The sequence below is a fragment of the Eleginops maclovinus genome, chromosome 12 (assembly GCF_036324505.1).
Source record: "Eleginops maclovinus isolate JMC-PN-2008 ecotype Puerto Natales chromosome 12, JC_Emac_rtc_rv5, whole genome shotgun sequence".
NCBI lineage: Eukaryota > Metazoa > Chordata > Actinopteri > Perciformes > Eleginopidae > Eleginops > Eleginops maclovinus.
The window spans coordinates 24,385,221-24,413,122 of record NC_086360.1 but is presented as its reverse complement, the minus strand read 5'-3'; the positions used below and the strand labels follow the sequence as shown (position 1 = coordinate 24,413,122).

Genomic DNA, 27,902 nt, shown 5'->3' with positions numbered 1-27,902 from the left:
CTTCAGTTTCCTTCGGTCTCTTCGTGCGCGCGCAAACCAAACAGATCAGATCTTTTACTTAAGTATCAACACTAGAGTGTAAAAATGGCCTCTTACAAGTTAAAGTCCTGCATTCAAATAGTACTCAAGTAGAAGTACAAAATCATTGGCATTAAAATATACTACAAGTGTTCTCAGTAGAAGTATTCATTATCCAGTATGTAGCTACTATAATGTTATTGTGCAATATTGTCAATGCTGCACTTTGTAAAGGTGGACACATTGTTCTCACTTGATTAACTGCTGGGTAGCTTCAGTAAGGTAAAAAGTATAGTAAAGTAAAAGTATAATGTAGGATAACGTTGACATACTCAAGTGAAGGGCCTACAAGTTTTTACTCATGTAGCCTACAGTTTTGGAGTAAATGTACTTTATTACATTCAGTGGTGTAAAGCTACCAAAAACATTCACTCAGTTACTGTACTTATGTACAATTCAGGGGTTAATATTGTACTATTACTCCACTACATAGTACCTTTAGTTACTTTGCAGATATGGATTAACGATGAAAATATATAGTACCAACAATACTTTAGTTACACCTGGATTAAATTCACTTGCTACCCAGCAGTTAATAAAGTCATTACAATTAGGTCCACCTTGACTGGCTGGGTAAAGACATTAATACAACAATGATTATAATGAACACATACAATAAGATTCTGAAATGGGCCACTCTGCAAAGCGAGTACTCTTACTTTAAGTATTTAGATGCCAATACTTTTACTTGGTAACATTTTCAATACAGGACTTTTACTTGTAACAGAGTAAACTACACTTTGGTACTTCTACCTTTACTTAAATACACAATCTGAGTACTTCTCCGACCTCTCCAACCACTGGTTAATGTACATTTGTCTGCCTAAGTAAATCATTTTCGCTTTGTTCCATAAAACTTACTTAGAGGAAACAGAATCGGCTAAGCTCCGTACTTCCTGTTTAAGGCTCGAATGTTGACTGGTAGAGAGGGATGAGTAGCTCGGAAGATATTAAAACCACCCAATGAAACCGGAATAAAAGTTCACTCAAAATGAGCTGGTACGTATGTTGGCTAAATCGTTATTTTAGCATTTTAAAATAAAGTATAAACAAGAAACGAAACATTAATAGCGTCTCGTATACCGGGCTCCGGCTACTTCCTGGTAGCAACACACAAACATTGACGTTACAGTAGAACAGGAGTTAGCTTTAGCTTGTTAAACTCTTGAATACATCCTTTCAGAAAGACAATAAAAGCTTTTATACGGGCATTGTAGTGTCTGTGTCGTTGAACAGTTGCTAGCGAAGCGTTATTTGTTGTAAACAGTTAACCTGAAACCAAAGTGTGTTATGATAAAGTCGTGTAACTAGCTTAAACTTGCACGCTAGCTACAGTAACGTTGCTTCTTAGATGCTGAAACGTTAGCAAGCAGTTTCACCTAACGTTATCAAACAGCTATATTAACGCTACTTTACAGCTGCTTGTTTACAGTTTAAAGTAACAGGTTTGCTTAATATAGTATAACATGGAAACTCAATGTGAAGTGTTTATGTCAACAGGGTCAACCCTAAAGCCATTTAAAGGGAATTGGTCATTACTGGTCAACCGGTGCTAGCTAACGACAGCATGTTGGGATGCAGTATGTTAGGTAGCATTGAGATTTTGGGTTACTTTAGTTTTTCTCTTTACTGCTGAGTTGTTCCTAGTAAGTACGTGGGTAACGTTAGGTCAGTGTATTGGTACCCCTAATTTGTGGAAACAAGCTGTGTGGTATCATCAGATATTTTCATGTATGTGTCTTGGCCACCGTTGTTTACATGTGTACGTTGTTTCTTAGTATTTGCTGGCGCTTTTCATGAAACATTTGCCTTAATTTTAGACTACCAATCACAAGTCTGAAGATACAGTATGCTGGCAACTTATAGGTATGCTGTTTAATATCAGGTTTAAAATCGACACAGGTGTCTGCAGACCTTACCTTTTGGATTGTGTGCCATTAGTCATGTTAGTCCAACTTCTGAAGTCACTTTGTTAAGAGTAGCTGACACAATCGGTTCATTTATTGTTTAGTAGGCTGACAAACAATCATGAGGCAAATATTTTGTTGACCCTGTTATAGTAATTCATCAAATAAAGTGCCAAGACTTTTGAAGCCAGCTTCCCAAGTTTGATAATATGTTTGCTTTTTTTTATGTGAGATTGAAATTAATATATTTTCGGGATAATTGACTTGATGGTCAATTTCATCATGTGACCATGTTGTTGTGATGATCAGTTTACAGCATTTTTCATTAATTGAGCAGATCATTTGCGGATAATCAAAAAATTACCCTAATGGCAAGGAATATGAAAATGATGACTACTTTGTTCTGATTGAATTATGGTGACTTATACGTTTTTAGTCCTTGTAGTGCTTTGTCATTTTCTATGGAGACACAGATGATTGTGGAGCTGAGTTCAGGGAATGAAAAGAGGTGGTGGGAACAGTTGGTTTTATGACATAGCCTGAATGGATGATCTGCACACATACTAGCTGAATCTGCATCTTGTCATCAGAGTTCTTCCATACAGCTGGTGATGTCCCTCAGAAAGTAAACAACAGCAAACAATGCTGTTCTCAGATTTTGAGCCAAATGGCAACAAGAAAAAAAGTATTCGTCCACAACGGAACATGCCTTGTGCATTTCTGATACTCTTCTCTCAGACATGTTATGTGTATTTAAATAACTAAATGATATACAATTAGCTTTACCGACCTGCATCAGCACTAGTTCCAGCAGGTTTTTACTTCTGAGAAAAACTTTACTCTGAGCGTTTGTTTACCATTTGCTCCACAGTCTTAACATTTTTTCTTTGTAATAATAGCTATTTTCTATAGTTGTATGTACTCTATTTGTGTTTGGAAACATATCAACAACATATATACTGTATTACAACAAATTTTCTTTCGTAAGCATTTGTGCTGTCTTGATATTTTGGCAACAGGTTGTAACAACTTTCCTTGCCAAGTTTTGATTTCTGTTACTGGGAAACAGTTCCCCATGAGTTCAGCAAGATGTGTTATCTGCTGTAAAGTCTGTGTCCATCACTCGGTGTACTGAGGGTTTCACAAATGGGTCTGTTGCACTTTCTCTCAGAGCCCTGTTTGTACAGTTACAACGGCTTGCTTAGGATCCGAGGCAAACCCTTTACCGTTACAAAATGAATAGCCCATTTCATTCTTTGTCCTGACATTTAAGCTTAATTAGACTTCTAGGAAGTTTGAAACCCATTTACATCCACCACAGTTGAATCAGTCTTGTTTTTTTGACTAACTGTTTTGAATTTCATTATGTCATTCAGGATTACGCTATAACTGGAATCACTTTTAACAAAAATGGAAAAATGTGTCATACCTGTCCTTACTTGTGTGCTGCTTTTTAGGAGTTGAAAAAAGAATTGAAAAGATTCAGTGCTTGTTTTTCACATGACTGCAGTTCAATAGTAAATGCATAGAAACTAATAGGTTTTATACCAAAGTATTTTGTTACAACTGTGATGTATATTTATTAGCTCCCTTTTGAATAAATTACCCATGCTTGGCATCACTTTAAGGGCAGAAAGTAATCAAGGAAGCAAGATGGCGTCACGCAGTTAAGTCGGACAGTCAATGGCTGGCGAGCAAAGCTTTTACCAGCACGCACCGCCAAACACAAGGTCAAGAGTGGGGTGCTCGACCAGTGAAAAGAGTCCTTTATGAGCTCTGCTGACTGATGCATTCCAGTAGGGCCTGCACACTTGCCTCTATGACGTGAGAGGTTTGACTTTGGGGTCATCATCTGAACAATTCGACTTCCCAACATCTTGAACTAGCCCTCTGTGCTCCATGGAATAAACCAAGGTCCGATGATGCACTATTCCTCACTGGCGCACACATTTGCAGTGTTAGTGAAAAGCCATTGGTTCTTCCAGTCGGTGCATAATGTGTCCGGATAGAGAAGACTGTCGTGTCTTTGTTCCTGCCTACGTGCTAACACAGTGGTAGTGACGTTTAGCCGGTTACAGCGAGGATCAGATAGAGCTGTAATTACATGTTGCTGATGATGGCATAAAATGTGTAACAGAGCACTTTTTTTTTTAATGCATTTTGGACTGAAAATGGGCTGTTTATTACCAGTAACCTCACTGTGGTGCTCCAAATTCCTATTCCCATAAACTATCCTTTTGTTTTTTCTCTTGAGTTGTTTTGTATTTAGTGAGGAAATGTTTATCCATAGTTTGAATCTTTGGAATTAAGTGCGTATTCATGAACAAATACTATATTGTATTATTATTCGTATCAGATTTTCCAAAGTATTTAGCATTAAAGGCAGCTGAGCTATCCACGGTGGCCTTATATTTGTTTTCAGAAAATGTTTGTTGACTTGAGTTAGTGTAACGCATACTTTTACTGTCACCAGTTGTCTTGTGGTCGGTTCTCTGCCATGTCAGATGCTTGTTCTGGGTTCACAGGACCAGGCTCACCAGTGTTTCTAAATGTGACAGCCCCTACAGAAATATGGCTGTGTGAAGAAACGTTAGAAATGATTCTCACAGTGACTACCATCCTCCTTTCTCATTCTGTCCCTCTGGTTGCCTGCTACATTTTCCCTCTCCCTCCCCAAAGCACACTTCACTCTGTGTGTTTGCCAGTTCTCATGAGCAGTTTGAAGAGAGTGACCACTTTCCTTTGGCTCTTGGTAGAAGTGCATATACTCTAAATCTTTAACATTATGTACTCTGTAAAGTTTTTTCTCTAGAAAATAAAAACCCTAATGGGAAAATGCACCCCTATACAGTTACACTTAAATGTCCTCTTAATGTCACCGAACAACAAGTCCTGTCATGGTCAACTCCGCCAAAACATGGCAAAAGAGAACATTGAAAGCTAACATTTAAATCTATATTTCATGGCCTATGATGGATGCTTGGAACACAGTCATGTTTATACTAAACTTTTTCCTTTGGGTTTCCGCTGTGGATTTCATGATTTTCTCCCCGACACACCCACCAAATGGGAGCAAACATCAAAAGCTATTGCCAAACGTTGTGCAATGTTGGTTGAAGAACCAACCAGAAAAACATAAACTAATGCAAATTGCGAAATCGCATTGGATGCACCACTAGAGCTCTCCGTTTCACAGGGAATGTTGAACTCCAAATCAACCATTCACAATATATTTGGCAATTTTTTACTACATTTGATGTTTTATCACCACTTTGTGTGCTCTTTTTTTTAAAGCATAATTCATGTTTTGTTCCCTGAAACTTCAGGTAGACTTGTTATTATAATTATTATCATCAAAATGGACAGGCTCTACTATTGCACGTTCCTCAATATACATGTTTTTATTCAGGAGGTCTCGTTGAGTTAGACATCTCTTAACAAAATGAGACAAATTATATACACAGACAATTAGACAATTGTCTGTGTATATCAAACAATAAGACAATTCAATCACACAAAGCATCATCAAACACACTAATTAAAACAATCACATATATTAGTAGCATGAAGACTTTTAATGTTCCTTAGAGAATAACTGTCTTCAATTTGTGTTGCAGTTTGTTCCAGTAGCACGATGCACATAACCGATTAGTGTGAAACATATTAATATATAGAAGTCATTTGTGTAATGTGACTTTCTGCCAGAATTACTGGTTCATCGTTCATTTACACTAGAAAATCAAATGGGTAAAGGTCTTGCAAATCATAAGGGTATGTATGCCAAACAAGGAAAAGCAGCATTAGTGAGAGGAACAGTGTTTACAATAGGTGGTCGACAACACTGACTCCAAAGGAGGCAACTTTTGGTGATTGGTTTGTGTGTTTCTGATTCCCAAACTTAACAGTGAAAGTAGATCTTGTATGATTCATTGTAGTCTTGGGAGAGCTCTGATTCATCTCCAGGCTAAGTTGACATTCAGTTAATTATGCTTTTGTTTTGGAAACAGAACTGCATACTATTTAATAACAGCTCTGTGCTTACGAACGTGCTGCACTAAATGTGACGTTATATTGCACTATCAGGTAATCAAAGAAAGGTGAGGCACATAACATGTTTGTGACTGAGTAATAACCAGTTATTTTCCATGTTGGCTCACCCAAATGATGACACAGTGGGTGAAACTTCGACTGATGCCAAATATTTTTTGGCACCGGTAATCTGCACAGATTCAAATGTGTTAAGGATTCATTCAAAACTTCAATTAAGATCAGATCGTAACAGTAGGATCCTGATACAACTCGAAGCACAGCAGAGCCAGCACATAATAGAACACTGTTCATACCTGAACCACGAGTGAAAGCTGTGTTTTGTACCAGATTAATCCCGCTGTTATTTGACCATGTTGAGTTTTGTGATTGAGCTGTCATCAAAAGGATCTTCCCCACACATGAGTAGCATTCCCTGGTTGCACAACGAGGCCCTACATCACACCCTCTCTTTTCCATCTCATTAGTCTACACACCTTTCTTTTGACGCAGCTGCTGCCTCACCCAGCCTGTCAGCGGCAACTGTCCATCATATAGCTTAGATTTCAGGCTATTAGTGCCACATCAAGGCCAACCTACAGCCAGGCACATTGGAAAGGCAGTTTTTTTCTGTCTGATGCTCGGCAACAACTTATTAAGGCAAGGTTTTGAAATGGGGATAGAAGATTGTGTTTTAACTCAGAAGGCACATGGTTTGTCTTTCTTTTTACCAATAGGATGTCAGTGTGTTTGTCTTTCAGAACTGAAGAAAAGTTTGTATTTCATTCTCAAAATGAGGTGCAACTCTTGCAGTTACATTTGAGTCCTTCACATGTTTTGTTTTTGGATTGATTTGTGGCACTGGTTTTAGTTTGGAGTCCCAACATATTAGGGTGTCTAGGCTTAGTTTTTTCTAATTTACAATATAGCTTGAGTGTTTGATTGCCAGCCAGGGTCATGCAGTGAAGCCACACTGAGAAAAGAGGACCACCATTTCTGTTGATATGTGATATCTGCCTGCATTGGGGGCCAGATGTGTAAAGTGATGACATGTAGGGCTTTGTCCACACTGTCTAGAAAAATCGGAATTAATGACTTCAGATTGTTGGTGTGAGGAATCTGAAAGAGGCGCTCGTTGACCTGTTAGACCTGGACCAGTTCCTATAGTCCCCATCATTCTGATGCCTATAACTGTCATTTGTTGTGTGATTTCAGGATTCCCTTTAAGATTGGACAACCGAAGAAGCAGATTGTCTCTAAAACGGTAAGTCACACGCTGGAACAAAAGTGGACTCAATTCACTCATCAATCCAGTGCATAAAGATCAATCAAGTGAATCTCAGTGAATAAATAACACTTGGTTTAAAGCAGTACTTGTGCAGGGTTAGCTGTTGAGCTTCACAAATAGTATATTTCTGATGAATAGTTGCCTAAAAATTGTCACCAGAGAAAGAGACACACTTCAAATCGTGGTGTTTGAGTAGAGGTGGTTACCTTGAAGTGACAGTGAGTGGGTGATCTCCTGGCTTGGGAAAAACCACTTCCACCGTAATGGGTATGTGGCCCCAGCAGTCTCTGCCGGACTGGGTTTCCAGCTTCCTGTGCCATCCAAGGCTAAACCCAGGGAGTGGGCAGCCCAGTTAAATGATCCACTGGTGACAAAGTGTCAACTGCCCTCCTCGTTGTTTTGGCCACTGTGTTTACATCCAGGAGCCCACAGAACCACAAGACAGGATGCTGCCTCTGTAGCCTGCCTGGCCTGTTTTAGGGAAAAGCGGTCTCAGACCCTAATGACCCTGGGAACGTGATGCAGTCAAGACCTTTGCTTGCATTTCAAGCCATTAGACCCACTAGGCTCATAGTTCACTAGCTGTTGTCTTTGACCTCTAAAAAATAAAATCTCCAGCCCCAAAAATACACGGACCACAAACTATTGGTGTACATTGGTAAACCATTGAGCCATGGTTGAGTAGTGGCACACGCCTTAAGACACCAGCCACTCATGCATATAATTAATTCAGACTGAGGGGGTTGTCAGTTTTTTTTAATTTATTTTCAGTCGTATTAATATGAACTTCTTTCTTATGATGCAAAAATGTAAACGGGGAATTTTGTTTACAACTTTGTTCTTGAGTTTGTGTTTGGGACATGTCATTTTTCAGACATCATACATTATCGGTATCAAAAACAAATCCCAATTGGGGATAAATAAAGTATTTCTGATTCTGATTCTGACATATCATGTCTTATACCCTGTAATAATCCTATGAAATATTTTAAAAATCACAGACTTTGACGTGAAATGTGGTTTTTCTTTAGGTTGAAAGAGACTTCGAGCGAGAATATGACAAACTCCAAAAGTAAGTCTGCAATTTGACCATGATCTTTTCCATAAAGTAGAACTACAGCTCCGGAAAAAATTAAGAGACCACTCCAAATGTTTCTTAAATCTGGATCTCTACATGTACGGCAGCCATTCCAGTGTCTGTTGAATCCCAATAGAATACAATAAAAAAATCATTTCACTCAAAGACAAACCTATAAATAATAAAACAAGAGAAAATGATAATGCTGAAGTGGTCTCTTAATTCTTTCCGCGACTGTATATATACACAATGTGTTCCTGCGTAATCCATAGTCAGAGAAATGTGACGTTAGAAATATGTTCCAGAAACACTAGAAAAAAGAGATGTTGGAAATCTGAAACATTGGGAGATCTTTTCAGAACTGTATTAATAAAACATGTAGCATTTACTGTGTTTTACAAAACATGTCAATATTTTGGCTGTGAACGGTGAAAAGAAGGGTCTGAAATTTGAAAGTATTACATTAACATGATGTAGACAGACGAGACGCACACCAAAAAATGAACTCGTGTTATCTAACCAGGCTTCTTTGATTGAGTAACATGATGTCAGTGTTTCTATAAACCAAAGACGATTCAGAGGGTTCTGACATATCAGTACATGGGGGGCCTTCTCTTACTGCAAAGCTGAGGTTATAGAAACTCCCTAAGGCTCCGCAGAATGAGTGGGAGCACCATTTTCCTCTCAGGTTTTGTTGAGTAGGAGGGCCCATTATCAGGAAGGTGTGGTGCCAATAGACCTTATAGATGAGTCAGAGCAGCAGGCATGTACAGACTTTTAGGTTCCCCGCCCTAGAGATACATATCAACACACTGCTGCATCTGTGGCCTGAACACATGTGGTAGGCTTCACCAGTATTCCTGTCTGACTGACTCAGAAAAAGATCTTGGTGTTACTTGACGTGTGATTGATGTTATTGAATCAGAAATAACTAGAGTTGCAATATGCACAACAACATGCTTAACTTAAGCCCTGATAAATGTCTTTTAACATAAATGCATATCATTCATACACATCAAGCATCTGATTTACAAGAAATCCTTTTTTTTATATGGGAAAAAGAGCTTTAATATAAAGAACTTCCTTTAGATATCATACACACTAATTACATGTGTGCAATGAGTACACATCCCCCAATCTGTTATCCCTCCTCTAATGTGGACACGCACACACAACATAAACATACAATCAATTCCTCCTTCCCCTAACAGCCTGAATGCTAATTGGCTTAACAGCATCGTCTGACCTGGTTCTGTGTGAATGGCAGCGATCAGGTATTTACCCAAATGTATTGGTCAAACCGGGCTGATTGGCCTGATCTTCCTCCAGTGTCATTGCACTGTGTGTGTGTGTGTGATGTCCTACAATAAAATACAGTAATGTGAATTTCAACAGGCTGTATAATTGTGGCTGCACAGGCCGAACGTTGGGGCGCTGGAGCAAAGAGCAGCAGCTGTTCTAGCAGGCCGCTCCATTAGCACCTTTTAGAAAGAGACTCCAGGCTCACCTGGCACTCGGCCAGCGCGGCTCTCTCACTGTCAGCGCTGACAGAGTCGGGAAGATGCCACAGTATTGTGCAACACATTTTAAAGTAGGAGGTACTATCTGGAACACAAGTTTCTCATGCACAAACAAGCTCTGCACAAACACATCTCGAGTGTACAGGCATTGGACTCAGAGCACGTTAGTTTGTTTACATAGTGAGACACTTTCACCCACTATCCTGCAACCCATGACTGGCAGGGTTTTACTGTTAGACTGTTATTTTCCTCATTCCATATTTGTCTCTTTTCATTACTCAGGGAGTGTTAACTGTGTCAGCCAATTTATAAGACTATTTTAGTTGTATTTGGTTTTGCATGATGCCCTCCTTTGGCTCCACCGTCGTTCAAAGCTAAGTATGACGTCTTAACTGATTATATGTCCATCACAACGCAATGAATGATAAAAACCACACATCAGTATGTCCAGATGTTTTCAACAATGTCACATGCGTAATATGACAGTGGCGTGGAAATATTGCCACCTAGGTATGCTAAATTATCTTTGGATTAAATAAAAACATCTTTTATCGTTCTCTATTCGGGGAGCTCTTCACTTTAACTGTCCAGAACTACATATACATGTATTTACTAGGCAATCTTGGAAAACAGGAGCCCTCTAATAATTAAACACTGACTCAATCCTGCATAAAGTATTGCTAATAACATAGACTATAACGTGTCTAGCATTTGCTGCGATTATAAATGTCTAATTCCATCTTTTGATTGCTTAAGAGGAAAGGCTGATATGTCTGATGAGACCTAGTTCCATCTAATTGGCGAGAGAAATGAAGAAGTTACTGTGGAGATTGTTCTGACAGTGTTTTTTTCCCCCTGTGGTGTGAACAATAAGGGATGAAGTTACATCATTTACTGCAAATGACATTTTTGGAACAACCTCCATCTGGTCTGTGGCGATTCAGAGCAAAATCCTCAAACACGTCAAGGCGAACAAAAGCATGTAGAGGACGAGTGATGATGGGAAATAATGAATGATTTTTATTTACCCTTAGAACCTGCATCCTGGCAGTTAACTACGTCTTTTGCAGCAAACAAATAAATACTTTAAATGAAAATACAGTTAAGGAGCTGTTAACAAATACAGTCTGTGTGCAAAGGCTAGCATTGATGTCCGCTCACTTGTGTCCTTTATTTTATGAAATGGGGCTGCATGGGATAGTGTTATTAATATTATAGAAATAGTAAAAGCTTCATTCATATAAACAATATTTATAATGATCAAAATAATAATGATTTTGAGGTTTTTCCAGCAACAAAAGCATAATCACATGGTTGTTTGGTACATACATGTGCTTATGCTAGAATAGCCCACCTTTTGTTTATTCACCTGCTGCTGAACAATAAAAAACAAACAGCCAAATCCCTGAATTTGAAGGCACCAGACGGCCTTTCCGCAGCCATATGTAGGTTCCCAATGTCCTTAAATCTCGTGGCCAGTGGCCATAGTGCCCCCACCAGAAATCCCATAGGATTACACAGCTATTGTGCTCCTCGTTAATATAATCCCTTCAAAGCAGAGATTGAAATGAAACCACCATGTTCCCTTTTTCGTCAAACCAGGAGAAGTGATATGACAGCAGTCTCAGGGGAGACTCTAAACCCCTCGTTTGCCTTAATTGATATAATGAATGGCGTGTGTTTTCAGCCTCCATAGTCTGGTAATTGCCATTTTTAACACCCATCAATAGAGTATGTGCAGTGGAATGATTGAAGACATTAATGCTTTTGAGCGGAAATGTAGTTGACAGTAACAAGAAGGATTCCCTGTGTTATTAATTAGCTAACGGATGTTATAATAACATTTTATGTGGAACCATTGAAATGTGTAATTCCTTCTCAAACCATGTTTTTTTTTAATCTGTACTCATTTCCTCTTCTAGGTGTTTGATATTTTTTCCATGCCAATACGTATTGACTGGATGGAATACACTTAGAAATATAAATATATAGATTAATTATGATATGCTTATTGAGGTGGTTTGCTGTCTCTGTCTAATGTCATTTCTTTCTACATTCCAGCCATATTTCCAATTGTTGTCAGTGCTGCTGGAGCTCTGCTGCATCACTAGTCACGGGGCTGGCTGATGCTCATTCTTCTTCTTGTCTTACAGGCTGGAGGATCAGACGAAAAAGCTTCACAAGGACATGAAGAAAAGCACTGAGGCTGATTTAGGTGTGTTCTGCCACCAATCTGTGTGTTACCGCCTGGTGCGCAATTGATCTCCACTTGTTCACCAACATACTTGATGTTGCTTGGCAGGTTTTTCTGGGCTAGAAAGACGCTTTGGTTGTCTTGGTTTGTTCGGTGGTGCCTCAGTTCTCTGAGCGACTCGACAAATGAGACGGGGAGAGTGCGGGCCTCCGCTTTAATCTTTTACAGGTTTTTCCAGGCCATTACAGTGTGTGTGTTTGGAATTTCTGAGTTTAGGTAAACCATATTTACTCTACTTTTTATTTGCTTATTTGTTGGTTCAGGAGTTGTATATTTGGGAAGCAGCAGTAGACATGGCCTGTGGTAAGTAGTCAGTTGTGGGGGTGGAGGAGTGAGAGGCTTCTTCATTTCCTCTCCTTTGTGCTCTGAAATATGGATGTCTGCATCATCAAAGTGTCATATCTGTCAGGCCCTCATTATCGTTAATGGATTCCATCTGTTGCACAGGTCTCCAACTGCTTCCAAACAAAGAGCTGGACCTACTTTGCATGGCAGCACTGCATTTAATACACTGCGTTCTATATTGACTGTCATTTATCAACTCAAGGGTGGTGTTATACACAGCTCTATTGAAGTCACTTGCAATTAGCTGGTGAGGGAGGAAAATATGTTTTAAGGCTAGCTGTGGTTCACATAGTTAATTAAACAAAGTAACAGAAGGCAAAGAAAGTGGCAGGGATAACTGAATGTTCCTGTGGTCTCTGCACCAGGTGATCGCAGTGGGAATAGAGCCTCACTCATTTGCACCTTACTAACTCACGTAATTAAATAACTACACTTAAGTCACCTTTTTGGTTTTCAAGACCCTATAATAAACACGTCTCTGTCATATCAGACAAGGCCAAATCAAGCAATGTGTTACCTGTCACATGGAGAGAGACGCAGAAACGCCACACAATGATAATTGATTGGTTGAAAATTGGTCTTGAGAGAATCCAGAGGGAGTGTGAAAAGAGACCGATGACTCTTCCAGATCTCCATGAAGCCCATTTTCACCATAGCCTCTCCTGTCAGCTTTCTTCTCCTCAGTGAGGCTCATTTATTTTGACTGTGAAGCCATAATCTGATACGTGCTCTGTGTCTAAACAAAGTGGCACGGGTGCAGATTTACAGTAATTGGGGCTGTCAGTGTAGACGCGTTGCAAGGATTCTCGATGCTCTGGTAAATATTCAACACGGCTGACAGCCCCAGTAACCCCTCAGATTTGAAAAGTGGGGGCAGCACTGATTCTGTCTTAATTTGTTTCTCAAAAGTCCTTTTTTGAAGACCCTTCCTCATACAAGCACAGAACGGTTTGAGCCTTAGGGTAAACTCAAAAATAGTTTACAAATAAATAAGAATTTCCTGTTGAATTGCATTTTGATGTGGAGACAAGGACATCTTCAGTAACCATTGATATGGGCAGATTTTCTTTCATAAAGTTAATATACTATGTGTTAACAGTCTCATCTGCTCTTTGTTCCTGTGTGTTTGCCAGCCATGTCCAAAGCAGCGGTGAAGATCTCTGGAGACCTGCTGAGTAACCCGCTGTGTGAGCAAGACCAGGCCTTCCTGGACTCCATGACCGCTTTGGATACGGCCATGAAAAGGATGGACTCCTTCAACCAGGAGAAGGTCAGACATTCTTTCACACATTTTTTTACTATTTCGTCGCTCTCTCTCGGCTTTGTTTCCTTGGCACTTGCAACTGGCATGGACACAGTTAGATTAGTACCGGGGGAAATGTCTATCCTCAGACATACAAAGTAGGAAACTAGACTTTTTTTTTGTTGAAAGTGCGTGTTTTCATATTTGTCAATATTGTGATGCCTGTGGACTAAAAACTATCCGTATGTCTTTCCTTCTGCTGTGTTTTGAAAAGCATCTGTGGCATCATCCTCTATAAGCTCAGGCTACTGGTTATCAGCTGTGAAGATTGATGCATGTGTGACTCACTGCTGTCTAAAATAACTCGTACAATGGAAAGGCCCTTTCTCAAAGGGAAAAACAATTCATGTCCTACCACAAATTATATTTAAGTATCTCTGTTCACAGCTTGCATTGTGAACAGGTCTGTTGTATTGATGGCGAACTTGTAACATTTGGCTTCAGTTCAACCCTTTGTCACATCAATAAAAAATGTGATTGGTTCCTGTGCAACAACTTGCTTAAATGCGTCATACATACAGAAACATTAGCTGGCTTAGATTTGTATTAGAATAAAGAACATCCTTTCTGATTATGCTTACAGCCAAACCACCAGAAGACCCAGCCTGATATTTCCATATTATATGCAACCCCACAGCTAGTATGGCTGCAATATAGTCCTATCACTTCCTATTCAGCATGTTGATACTAAGAGTTTTTGTTGGATTGTTCTCCTGTAATATTTGCACTCTTGTATATTTTGTCCTGAGGGGAGAGCATAGATAGGCAGACATTTGTTTGCAGAACTGCTGCACTTTGTGAAGATCTCTTCTCTGGCTGTCAGATTATTTGTCGGATGCACTTCAGGTTTTTGATTAGAATCATCGCCACAGGTAGTTAAAATGTGAATCATAGTGGCACTGCATGTGTGCATCCTGGAGGCATTACACTGTGAAGGGTAGACTTTCAAGAGGAAAAAATACAGAAGATCACATTAAGGCATAGACCGATTGACTTTTTCCCATCTGTGTTTTCTTGACTCATTGCCCTGCTGTTAGGTGTTCGAGGCTTTTTTACATTTGTTGCCTGCAAAATATCCCCCTTCTTTTCACAACCAGAACTAGTTCATCACAATACAATGATCCAACAAGAGGGAGAAATGAATACCTGCCTAAAGAAGTAGATCATTGAGTTTATTCCGTGATAATAATGTAGGATCTCGGGGGGGAAAAAAAAAACGCACCATCTGGATTTCTAAATATTGGTTTGAGTCGACTTGATTTATATTTTCTGCGTAACCTTATGAACTACACTCAATTTCCATATAAAATCAAACCTTAACCTATTCTCAAGAAATGTGAGGGAAACTATGTCTATGATGCCATTCAAACTTTCATAGAAATGACTTCTAGTTCAAACTAATTGAATCCATTTTGTTGACCAAGTTAATTAGAATCTTGATTGGTGTTTTACAGCTGATGTCATAGTTTTTTTGTGTAGTTACCTGAATGTCACAAAGAAAAAAGGACATTAACACCATATAAATATGGCAAACGTAAAAACATTACATGCTTTTATTTAAACAACCTTCCAAACAGGACAAAAGTATGCTCATTTTCATCTTCAAAAAGCTCTTTATTGCTCTGCTCTGATTGGTTAGCTGGCCGGCTCTGTTGTGATTCGTCAACCACTTAGAGATGTCCCGCCCCTTAGCCTGTCGCGTACAATGTGTTCTAGCAAATAGAAATGTGAGTGTTACATAGTGGTTTCATTCCGTACAAAAGTAAACAAAGGAGTCCAATGGAGGCGTTTCAGTCAGGGGGCGGATTGTGTGGGAGAGAAACCCCCTCTGGAGGGATATTTGATATTTCAGCCTCTGCAGAACATTTACATGCACCAAAATCTATATATCACACTAACAGGAAAGGCATAACTCCAAATGCCGTCTTTAACAATTTTTCTGTTTGCTTGATTCCTATGTAAATAATTTTGAACGGCTATTGTGTTTAAAATGTTCTATAAAAATAGACAAATAATAACTTTTAACATGTATAAGGTTGATTTAGGAAAGGATGCTGTTTCTCTCTTGGATCTTTTCTTCATCCTTTAGCTTTAAAATTCCAGACGGGCTTAGCTCATACCTCATCAAATTTTACCAGAGCCATTTTGAGTGACTAGACAAAGTAGATTGTGGGTTGGACTGAGTGTGTGGGTTTGTGACCCGCGGTGTGTGTGTGTTCCAGGACTTGGCTTGGTCGAGTGCCTAGGAGAGCTATCCTGCCAGTTCTACTGTTTTCAGAATAGAGTTACTTTAACATTCTTCAGATTTTTTTACAATATCAAATATGCCTTTTTTGTCTTCGAATTTGGAACTAAAGAATGCAGTATTCCACAAAAACTGCTCTGCACACTCGTCTTTTGGATTGTGTAAATGATGTTGAGTACTCTAAATTCACCTTTTTTTTTCTTGCAACATTTATAGATCAAAGTTTGAAGATATTCCAGCACCAAACGCTCCCTGTTTATCTTTTACTTTCCTGACAAAACTGTAACCTTTATCTTTGCCATTTTTCCTCAGTTCCCTCATCACGTCTCATTTAAAATTTGATTTTCTAACCAGTCTCTCGTAGCAGCAGGAACAGCTTTAGAGCACTTAGTTCTGTCTCCATGCTGTGTAGTTTTCCTGCGAGTCTCTGACTGGGACATGTTTGACATTGATTCAGTGAGGCACTCTGATCCCAGCTCAGTTTTCCTCTCGTGGAGGACAACAGTCACCGACTATATTGATGCGGTTGTATGTTTTTTTTAACACACTTTCATCCGGAGTAGATTTTGACAGCTAGGTCACACCTGATTTTCTCTGCAGTTCCTTCAGTCTTACTAAATAAAAATCCTAGCCTTAACACAATGTTCACTTCCAGGTTTGGGTCGGGCTGTGTGGCTGAGAGTGAGCTGAAGGCAGAATAGTGATTTGTGAGCACTTTTTGGTCAGCCTGCTATGTGGAATATCACCCCAGGTTTGCTAGGTGTTTAAAATCCTGCACAGCTCACTGGAACACAACTCCAGCTTCCCCCCTTCAAGCTGACTGTTGATTCTGACGGCACCGACAGCAAACACTGTTGCTTCTGCACAACAGACACAAAAGCATCCACCCTTTGCTCTTCTCCGCGCTGAGACGAGATGTTCTGCCGCAGGGCGCGCAAGTGAGAGAGCCAGCAGATAAAACGTGCAACGATAATGAAGGCAGCAGTGGCCCAGGTCTGTGTGTTTATTTCTGGGGCTGAGGAGGGCGCTCAGCCCCGCCGGCACACTGCTGCCGAAGCTGAGCCCCGGTGTAGATGGCGGCGGCGCGGTAGAGGATGCTCCGTTTGGAGGGATATTGATTTCCTCTGCGATCTGTGTGTATTTTTGGGAGGCCTGTGTGCCGGGATGGCCTCTGCCCCGTGACTCACTGATGGAGACTACTGCTGGAGCGTTGGCCTCAGGCTCTGTAGGGCCTCCAAGGAATAGCGCTAGCCCCCCCCCCTCTGTGGGAAGGGGCAGAGGGTAGAGGGCACCAGCATGCTTAAGCAAATCTGCCGCTGTTGTTCTCCCTCCTCGCTGCATGCTCTCACCTTAGAAGCAACGGCACAGCTCAAGTCAGAGAAGAGGGGGGGGGGCGGGGGCTGGTGTGAATATGTAAAACAAAGAAAATGTGAATTCCCATGTACTGATTTGTTATTGGTTCTCTGTTTTCCCCTCAAACCACAATCAACCATTTTGTACTTTGGAAATGTGCCTGTGTGAAGAGCTGAGTGTGGCGGTGTTCTCCGGGACGGTCAGGGCATTTCTACCGAGCGCAGCTGCGATCTGGGCGCTGTGTGATTGACTATCCTTCCAATCACGAGTGAACATATGATTAGTGGAGCCGCTCACCGTTCTCATGCAGCTGTCACTTTACATCTCTCTGCTTTAAATTCTCCTCCGCCGTTCATAGCACTCACTCCTCGCTCTCACCCTGACTTTCCGTCGCGCTCGGAGATCTCGCAGTCGCTTTGAATCTGCAATGTAAATGACGCTGGAAACTTTATTAATTGTGCGCCAACTTCTGTCGATGAGACTCGGTGCCGGGGCTGGAGGCCTCGAGATGAATTGTTCGTTTACTTCCATTTAACACCCCCCCCCCCCCCCTTCCCCTCGTTCCCTCCCCTGTCGGTTCTGGTAACCAGAAGGAGAATGCAAGAAAATATAAACTGTTATTGTTAAAATGTTTGTTTGCAAAGAACTTTCATCTGGTAAGGCAGCCCACCCCTCCACAGGATTTGAAATCAGTTGGGCTTTGCTTTCATGTCCGTCCCCTGACAGTTCCATCCTTTTGTATCGCAAGCTCAATGAATATTCAAGGGTTTCTCCTCGGGGCTTGTGTACAATAAAACAGTCAACGTCACGAAAGTTTCTTTGCAAGACCCCCCCGACTCCCCGTTTTTTCTTTCTCCTTGTGTTTGAAACACACACACAATTGTTAATGTTTGTTCAGGGCCATCACTCTGCAGCTAATGAGCGAGAGATGAAGACGCTATTCTGTTACTATGTTGATGTAACTCAATTTAACAATGAATAACAATCTGTAGTGCTTCCTCGCTTGATATAGAAGTTATATTTGTTATGTTTATAATTGTTCTTTTTATTACAGGTCAACCAGATCCAGAAGACTGTTATCGACCCTCTGAAAAAGTAAGTGTGCTTCTGGATTTCTCACACTCTTTGTTTTTGTTGCTGCTAAAGTTAAACGGCTGCCTTTTTTAATGTGTCTTTACCGGCCTAGGGTCAAAAAGTTGCTGCTGATAAGTTTCTAAGTTATGTTTGACCAAAGATGGTGGAGTTTTTTTTACATGGGGCCAAACAGAGACAATAGGTGCATTATAAAATCACAGAAAATCACACTTCTTGTGTCACAATGTTCCTGGTGTTGTGATGAATGACAGACTGGGCAGCGCACGTCCAGTGCCTCGTAACATTTTAATAATTCGACCCAGATCTGCTCTTCACACTGGTGGAGCCGGACCACAGCTGAGCCTCAAGACTGTAAAACTGAGCAGGCAGTGAGCAGTGCTGCTGTGGTCGTATTGCGTCTGGAAGAAAGTTTATTTGGTTCCTAATACTCGCCCCCATTTGAGCAGGCGGTGAGTGCTATTCCATTCCTAAAGCTGCACGGACACACACACACACACACACACACACACACACACACACACACACACACACACACACACACACACACACACACACACACACACACACACACTCACACACACACACACTGTACACGCACATGCAAAGCAGAGGTATAGGAGGGAGTGGCGGGACTCTCCCACCGTTCTTCCGGAGCTCTTGTTAAGGTTTTGCTTCCTCCTCTTGGCTCCTCCCAGTACATAATTCATCTGCTGTGTAGACGAGCGTGTGCACATGTTTTTATTGCAAGTTTAAGTTGAACCCCAGAAGCTTGTTCATTATTCATAATTTTAAACCAGTGTGAAGAGATTCCTGTGTAAAACATGAAGGTGTGTGTGTGTGTGTGTGTGTGTGTGTGTGTGTGTGTGTGTGTGTGTGTGTGTGTGTGTGTGTGTGTGTGTGTGTGTGTGTGTGTGTGTGTGTGTGTGTGTGTGTGTGTGTGTGTGTGTGTGTGTGTGTGTGTGTGGTGGCGGAGCAATGACAGGATGGAATGGTTCTAATTTCCTCTTCCTGGTGGGCGGCAGGCGGACGTGTGGGCGGGCTCATAATATGGCAAAGGGCCCAGCTTCCTGGGCCCAGAGCCGTGGATTGGTTGAGGAGGAGAACTGTCTCAGGACGGTGCACACACACACACATACACACACACACAAATACACACATGCATACACAAACATCAACCCCAGCCCAGATTCAGAGGGAGTGCTGTCTCATAAATACGGTATTTTACACCATAAACTTAGTCATTGGCATGATTTTGAAATAGAGCAGAGGAAATAGTTTTGAAGCCAAGCTAAACTGGTCTCATTATTACTCCCCCCCCTCCTCTTTTAAAAACACAGCACTATTAGTTATTAGTTTTATTAGTAAGTGTCTTTCTTAAAAACTGAGACACAAAAGCTGCTACACTTTAAAGCCTCCATTAGGATTCCATTAGTCCATCACTAATGAACATGTGTTCATTGTCTGCCGCTCTGTCGCTGATCCGTGTCATCGGGGAAACAATCAGAGACGATTTGAGAGGAGAACGTTAATGGAGGACTTGAATATGTTGTGTGTGTAAGTATGTATGGGTACGAGCTTGTGTGTTGTTGCCACTTAAGATGTTGGCTGCCTTAATACTTTGTGTGTTAAAATGTACAATAAACAAACCAAGAAGAGGCAGCCCCCCCACCTCCCCCTGTCCCTTCAAGCCTGCTTTTTTTTTTTTTGTCCACTCAGTGGGGTCACAGTGTGACATCATGGTGTTTATGTGAGGGGGGGGGAGTGCGTGGGCATTGAGGCATTTATGTTATCTAGGCCTCCTCACCCTAACCCTTCTGCTCCGATGCTCTTTTGGGTGAGACAGAAGTCAAGCCTGTTTAGAGACCTCTGCCCCCAGTTGAGCCACGACTGGATAACCCCTCTCAATTAGGAGTAGGGTGTGAGGCCTGCAGCCAGTGGGAGGATTAGGCCTTAGTTAATGGAGGGGGCATTATACCTTATTTTTCTTTTAGTAAAAAAAGTTTGGATCGAGAATGTTTGCCATGAGGTTGTCTATCGGTTTTCCCCCGATCTTATCTGGGTGTATCGTGTATCCGTTTTGATCAACAAGACGTAAGACAAGTCGTGGCAGATCATACTTTTTTTTTGTAAAAACAAAGGAGTTTCTGCTCGTCACAATGGTATTTCCAATGGCCTACTGCTCCCCAAACATTTACACAACAGGTGGTAGTTATTATATCCACAGTAATCAGATTTTAGGATTTTGTGTGTGTGATCCTAACCTTATCTGACACTCTTCAGTCTTAATCTGACACTGAAGAGTGGGTCATTTGCACACAATTCCCTTTTCTATATTTTTAGTAGTGTTCTGTGTGTTTTTCAGTAGTGAGTTAAGTGAGGGTGATGTCGAAAGGGACAGCCCGCCTCCTAGACCGAGGGAGTCTAGACCAGACTTGGGGTCAGAGTGGCCTGTCTGTGGATTGGCAGCTGCTCCTAAACATACTCTCTGGTCCAGATGCTATTTCCATCCAGCCTGTTCACCACACCCTGACCTGTCACATGGACAGTGGTGGGCCCTTGGCCCCCGTGCGGCCCTCAACCGGGGTAAGACCTCATCCAGACGAGACGGACCGCACATTCAGACCTATCCCACTGACCGGTAGCTGTCCAGCCGAGGCCAGGACATCGAGGGAAATGTCCAGTAGCTATCATTACAAAGTATGTAGGCTGACCTTCATCCAGGGTCACTGCCGCATATTCCCCCAGCAGCACCCCTGCACACAGACCGCTCTGAACATCAGTATGGAAGGAAAGGAAAGGGTTAACAAGCAAATTGGCTTTGTGTCTAGCTCTTCCGCCTCCTACTTCAGGAGAGCGGCCCTTAAGTCTCAGTGTGCTGAACATAGTGGTTGCTGTTAGAGTTGTTAGTGCCATGGTGATGTGTCATGAGTAAACCGCGCCGCGCTGCCAGGTGAATTGCGCCGGTGAGACCGTGATCAGCCTTTGTGTCGATTTGGTGGTGCGTTGTCGTCGGCCAATAGTGTTGGAAAGCAGTCATGCCTGCAGGGCAGTTACATAATCCCTTGGCACTTGAAGTATGTGTACACTGGAGCAGATAGTAGACTTGAGGATCGGCATCCACCCCTGCCATAAACTGGGCCAGAGTGGTATTTTATAAATAGCGGTGGAGCGTGGGCCGCAGGGCTGGGCTGAGCTGAGCTCTGTGATGTCACTCAAACGCTACAAGACCACTCCTTGCTCCACTTCCTGTAGGAAACAATCCGTGTTTGTCTGCTTCACTTTGCGTCACTTTCTATGCCCCCCTTCCTCCTCTTGCCCTCTGGTAAGGTGCAAAAACCAGGATTTCACAATCACGGCTCAGGTTTTAAGTCATTACCTCACGAGAGAAGGGCAAAGGCTGGCACGGAGAGCAACACACACCAGGAAGCCCGCTGTCCTGTGCCTAGCGCTACGGGCTGAGGCACACATTGCAAACTGCTGTAGTACTGTGCCTACACAGAGGAGGAAAGGCTTTAAATGAGTCATTCAAAAACGCTATATCTCACCCTTCATTACAACTGTTTTTATTACTGACTCACATGAATCAGACCCCTGTTTGGATAATCTTTGGTCTGTTTTTAAAAACACTCACTGATTTGTGTCATGTTGTTAGAAAGACAAAGACACTGAATGAGTTCCTTAAGTTTATCTGCTGCTCCTTCATTAATGACATGTTGAATTTAACAGGTCATGCTGCTGTCTTATTTTAATCATATGACATTATTTGTGTATATATATTTATTATTTTTAAACTAAATAAGGCATATTCTCTGCAGTTCAAACACATGATGCTGGGCCCTTTTTTATATAAAGTATATTTTTTATCAATCATGCATATATCAGAATATACCTATCAAATTGTTCAGCTTCATATTTTTTATTAAATATATTGAGTGGAATATTTACCATCCCTGCTTTAAAGCGTCCACAAAAACAGTGCACAAGTCCCAGGATGAAGCTCAGACTCCTGTTGCTAAGTTACAGATGAGTGTTTTCCTATTTTTAGTGCTGAACACTAGGATTCTCGTTGCAAGAATATATTTTCATTTGGAATATGATAATTGTCGCAAAATGAATTGTTTCATGCCATTTTGAACTACAGTAATTAGATAATAGATTAGAGGCGGTTTAATGCAGAGCTGTCCTCTGGGGTTTGAGAGTACCTCTACAATAAGATGTTGACGAGATGGATTTTATTAATTCATAACGACTTTTATTACGATAGGATGCCGTGCGGAATGCAAGTCTCCTAATTCTACAAAGCAAATATCGCTGTTTTAATGATTTTTGTTACTTCGGTTCCTAGAAAATTGTGTATTTTTACGATTTGACTACTCTGCTGTGAGTGTTTCTTCCTCGCATGCACACACACTAGTGTCTGCATTTTGTTTAGTGGCCCATTGGTGCTGTCAGAGATGTCTAAGGCTGTCTATGTGCTGGTTTGTCACAGGTACAGTGGCGTTTTTCCCAGCCTCAACATGGCAGTGAAGCGCCGGGAACAGGCTCTGCAGGACTACAAACGGCTGCAATCCAAAGTGGAGAAGTACGAAGAGAAGGAGAAAACCGGGCCCGCTATGGTCAAACTACATCAGGTACTGCGAGAGTAAAGTTTGCATCTGTCCACTCCACCGTCTACCTGCAGGGGGGCACGGTTCACCTGCTCTTACGCGCATCGTAAATAGGACTCAATAAGTGGAGAAATACACAAATGCTGACTGGATATGAACAAAAATAGTTGAGCACATGCATACTGTACATGTGCGCTCCTTCACCCACGCAAGCTAGCAGGCTCTCAAGTAGTGCTTTTTCAAAAAGGCACTGCTGCACATCTACAGGCACGTAATTGAGAATCGTAGACACACACACACACCGTGAGGCCACTACACAAGCGCACACATTCACAGATAGCGCTGCAGTGTTGCCTATGCTATTGCCTCTAACACATCCTCACATGGCGAGCCACCCACACACATTGAGAAAAGCACTGTCAGGGGAACAAAGCCTTGAAGAGGCCCCTACATCCCTGCCCTTTGGATCCCTGCGCACTTAAAGAAATGATCCTGACAAAACACTCATATGCCATTTCAACCGGCGTAGAGGAAACTAACTAACGGAGCAGATAAACAATATGTTTCAGTTTTAACAGAGCAGCTCCCCCCTTCCCCTGAATAAAGAAATTCTCACCCTCTCACACATATTCATTGTGCATTCCATAACTCCGTGCCTACAGTAGACTACCCACTAATACATTCACACACAGATCCGTGGTGCTGGAGTCCACTCACAGCCAAGTCTGCCCACATTACCCACTCCTCCTCACTGTGGTCGTGATTACAGCCTCTTTTTTTTCTTTCTTTTTTGCACTGCTTCTCCGTGGGAATTAGGCAAATATATTTCAGAACAATAAGAATAAAACCTAAAGAAGGCTCCAGTGCTGAAACACTTTCACTTGGTTCTATTCACAGGCGTTTGTTTTTCTCAAAATCGGCAACACTTCGCTACAGTTCTTGTGGAGGAATGTGTAAAAATGATGTGTCAATTCCAACATGATATTAGATAAGATAAGATGGACCTTTATTGAAAGGCGACATTCAGGTGTTATAGCAGCAGCAGAATGAGACTCAGAGAGTACACACGAGATGATAGGAATAAAACAAATGAAATAAGATAACATGTAGCACAAGTATGAATAGAAATAAGTGGAATGAATGGATGTTATTTAAAGTTAGAAGTGATGGTGATAGTGACTTTTCCTCCTCCCCCCCCCCACCACCACCACACCCCAGGCCAAAGAGGAGCTGCGACCGGTCAGGGAGGACTTCGATGTGAAGAACAAGCAGCTGCTGGACGAGATGCCCAAATTCTACCACAGCCGCATCGACTACTTCCAGCCCAGCTTCGAGGCTCTCATCAGGGCTCAGGTTAGTGACCACCCCCCCCCCCCACCCCCACCCCACAAACAATACACACACCCACAGTGAGCGTTGTTCTAAAGATGGAAGGGAGTGTACGATCCTGGCAGTCTGTCTCCCTCTCTTAATGTGATAACCCCCCTTAGGAAGGCCTCCTCTGTCTGCAGAGTCCTCCTCTAACCTGCAGCTTCTCTTAAAGCAGCTGGGCGTCTCAACTTAGCGCCACCATGTCCCCCCTCCCCTCCCCCACCCCAGACCTGCCTGTCATTTCCTCCTCGGGACGGTCGCTGGCACACTCCTAATAACTAAACTAGATTATCCTCGACCCTAATGACAATTACAGAGTCCTGTGATGTACTTTGAACTCAAAAGGAGCATTCTTTGAAGTTTAAATCACTACCTTTTTTTAACCTGCTGCTACATTTTGTATCAGTCACACTTTTTTTATTCTACGCATCTTCATTCTCACGCACATGAATGAGCGTTTACACATGTTTACACACACGCAGCCACACGTGGGTGGGCAGCGGACCTCATCCCCAGCCTTGCTGCATGTGCTCGGTCTCGTCCTCCACTCCCTTCTCTCTCGGCTCCCAGCGGCAGCAGGAAAAAGGCACAAAGGCTGCCTTTGTTGCGAGCCTTCAGCTTCCCTTCCACCAGTCCTGTCCAGCAACTGTCAGCGGGACACTCGGCCTGACCTGTCCACCTGTACAGATGTTGATGAATTGAGACATTGTCTTGCCTTTTTTTTCCCGGTTTATGCATTCTCTGCTGCGTGTGTTCATTAAAAAAAATCCTTCTTTGTCCTTTTCACAGTCGACTCTCTTTGTTTCCTGGAACAGCGGTCGCACAGTGTTTAAGTACTCACTGGATAGTATGCAACATACATTATTCATTCCTCTCGTAGGTCAGAGTGTAACCTCTCTGTATAAATATTAAGCAGCTGGGACCGTGGTATGTAAAAATGCCCAGACAGAAGTCATGTCATTTAAAGCTTTACCCAAAGACTCCTTTGTGTACCGTAGGTGGTCATAGCTGCGTTTACTCCTCGTGGTGACCAGACTAATTGTAATAGCAGAGTGTCTTTGCTTCAGAGGGCACTCAGACGCTGATCTGGTGTACATTATCATCTCTGGTCATATCGACATTTCCGATGGCCCTTTCAACAAGCCACTTTTGGAGAAAAAAAATATCCGCTTTACCCCCACAAACAGCAGAAACCCAATACTTAGGGCCCACTCATGTGGTTTAGGTGGCAAATATTGGTATAAACATAGTCTGTCAGACTGGGCTAAACTAGTACAAGGTGGTTTAGAAACTTTTTTTTTTTGTGTTGCGATATAGGAGCATGACTCTTCATTTTATTTCCAGCTCTCACTCTGACCCTCAGTGATCAGTAAGCATTTCTCCCAGTGCTGTCTCGGTTGGTCTCGGCCTGCAGTAAGGCACATTTCAGAGCAGCCAGCGATGCCCCCCGAAGAGCATGCTATCGTATGCATGGCTGCGTGAACAAATATTGAGATGTGTGTGTGTGTGTGTGGGGGTTTCAAGGGGTTGTATTTCCCAGTACTTTCATTCTCTGCCTACTCTTCTGGAGTCTTGTAATGTGATTAAAGTCTATTAATCATCAAAGCAACTCTCGAGGGAGCCTGACTCATGAACTAAGGGGAAGAAGAAGGGGTGGGAAGTGTCAAGAAAGCTTTCAGTGAACACTCTCTATCTCTTGTTCAGATTGGGAGAGAAAAGCAGGGTCACTACCCACTGAAGTGCTGGGTTTTTGGGGGGCTTTGTCGGAGTTGTTTGATATCTGTGGGCTCCCTCTTCTCCTCTCGAATCACTTCTCATTAGCCGGGTTGAAGAGGTATGAGACCGGCAGCTTCAGACTAGTGTAAGGTAAAGCAAGGTTACATCGTGTCAGTGGAGTTAGGATTTAAAATTTGGGAGTTACGCATGTGGATTGAACCTGTCAAGACTGTTTTCCCTTGCCCCTCACTGACTAAATCTTTATTTTTTCTTTCCTCCTGCCCCCCACAGGTTGTCTACTTCACCGAAATGTACACGATCTTCAGCGATTTAACAGACCAGATCGACCAGGCAGGGCTGACAGATGAGCAGAGGGAGAGGGAGACGGACGCCAAGCTCAGCGAGTTGCGAGCTCTGTCCATTGTCGCCGACGACTGAGGGGAGGAAAGCATAAAAGACCGGGAAGGGCTCCTTTCATGCCTCTGTGAATGGATTTCACTCTTTTCAGGCTCCTTCGTGCAGTTCAAATGGACAGCAATGGCCTTAACCTGATTATCAGATTGTTTCCTTGCGGCCTCATCACACACACACACCCCCCCCGGTTCCTCTTGCACTACACTCCCATGTTTCATCCTCTCTACAGCAGCTGAAATGCCACATTAACTAAGCCATCAGCCAACATGATAAGCCAATATGTTGGGTTTTTTTTACTACAGGAATCAAACGCTTCTCGTCAGAGCTAATTAACAGGTTACGCTTCTTGGTTTCAGAGATGTCTGGGAGCATTTGTTTTTTAAGGCAGGAAATGAGCGAGGGAATGTTTTTTTTATTAGTCACATCTGCAATGTTACGTTTTTATTACCCAAGTTTAAAATGATCAACACTACTGACTGAATGTTATGTAATGGAGGTTACCGGCAAAATATGTATTGCTGTGTTTCGGCCTTCTCTTAGTTTATCTCATGTTGTGTGGGGGCTTTTTATCGGGGTTTACAGGATGATCTTGGGAATATCACCTGTGCTTTATGTGCCTACATCGGACTGTGGATGAGACTCGAGTGAGGAGAGGTTGTGCCGGTGCAGCGAGGAGGAGAGGTCGGAAAGCTGCGGAAAGAACGAGTCCATAACAAAGGCTGGTGCTCCCTCTAGTGGAAAACACCCATCATGACACCAGTTATTTCCTTTAATTCACACCATCCTTTGTTTTATTGTTTGTGGTTCAGTTTTTGTTTGTGCAAAGAACCTCACGCATTGATGGTAAACTAAAGAAGTCTCTTCTCCAGAAGACAATGTTAACATGTTTTGTATTCAGACTAAATCATTGCACTTCTTTGTTTCCACCGTTACCAGGTTCTGCCTCAGTATAATTAACGGGGCTACTTGCAATGTGACCGATCATGTTTTTTTAAGGTGTCGTACCAAGAAGTTGACTATTTATTCTAAAGATAATTTCATTGACTGTCTTTGTTTTCTGTTTGTATTAATGAAGGTTTTTCTAAATAATGAAGTGTAAGCTTTTTTTAAAACAGCTGAGTACTTTAACATTAGAGTGGGATTTAATTTAGCTTTTTAAAATGTATTAATATGACAATCTGTTGAATAACTGTTTATCAGCCATCATCTCAATGTGTAGTCGATCATTAAATAAATTAACTGTAAATCTCAGTTGTACTTTCATGTTCCATATCCACTGCAGGGGTTTTTTGTTTGATATAG

General features: G+C 41.9%; 1 protein-coding gene across 2 annotated transcripts; it reads left to right on the top strand.

Moving 5' to 3' along the window:
- The first annotated feature begins 938 nt into the window (after window positions 1-938).
- On the top strand, window positions 939-27,851 carry bin3 (bridging integrator 3). Of its 2 annotated transcripts, none has more exons than XM_063896673.1 (9): window positions 939-1,077; window positions 7,227-7,275; window positions 8,331-8,371; window positions 12,051-12,112; window positions 13,630-13,766; window positions 18,452-18,492; window positions 22,982-23,123; window positions 24,318-24,452; window positions 26,478-27,851. In XM_063896673.1, the coding sequence occupies exons 1-9, from the start codon at window positions 1,070-1,072 to the stop codon at window positions 26,622-26,624; spliced, it is 762 nt and encodes a 253-aa protein (XP_063752743.1). In that variant the 5' UTR covers window positions 939-1,069; the 3' UTR covers window positions 26,625-27,851. The 2 variants fall into 2 exon arrangements, with proteins under 2 accessions (XP_063752743.1, XP_063752742.1); XM_063896672.1 differs by lacking the exon at window positions 939-1,077 and adding an exon at window positions 6,597-6,671.
- The last annotated feature ends 51 nt before the right edge of the window (window positions 27,852-27,902 follow it).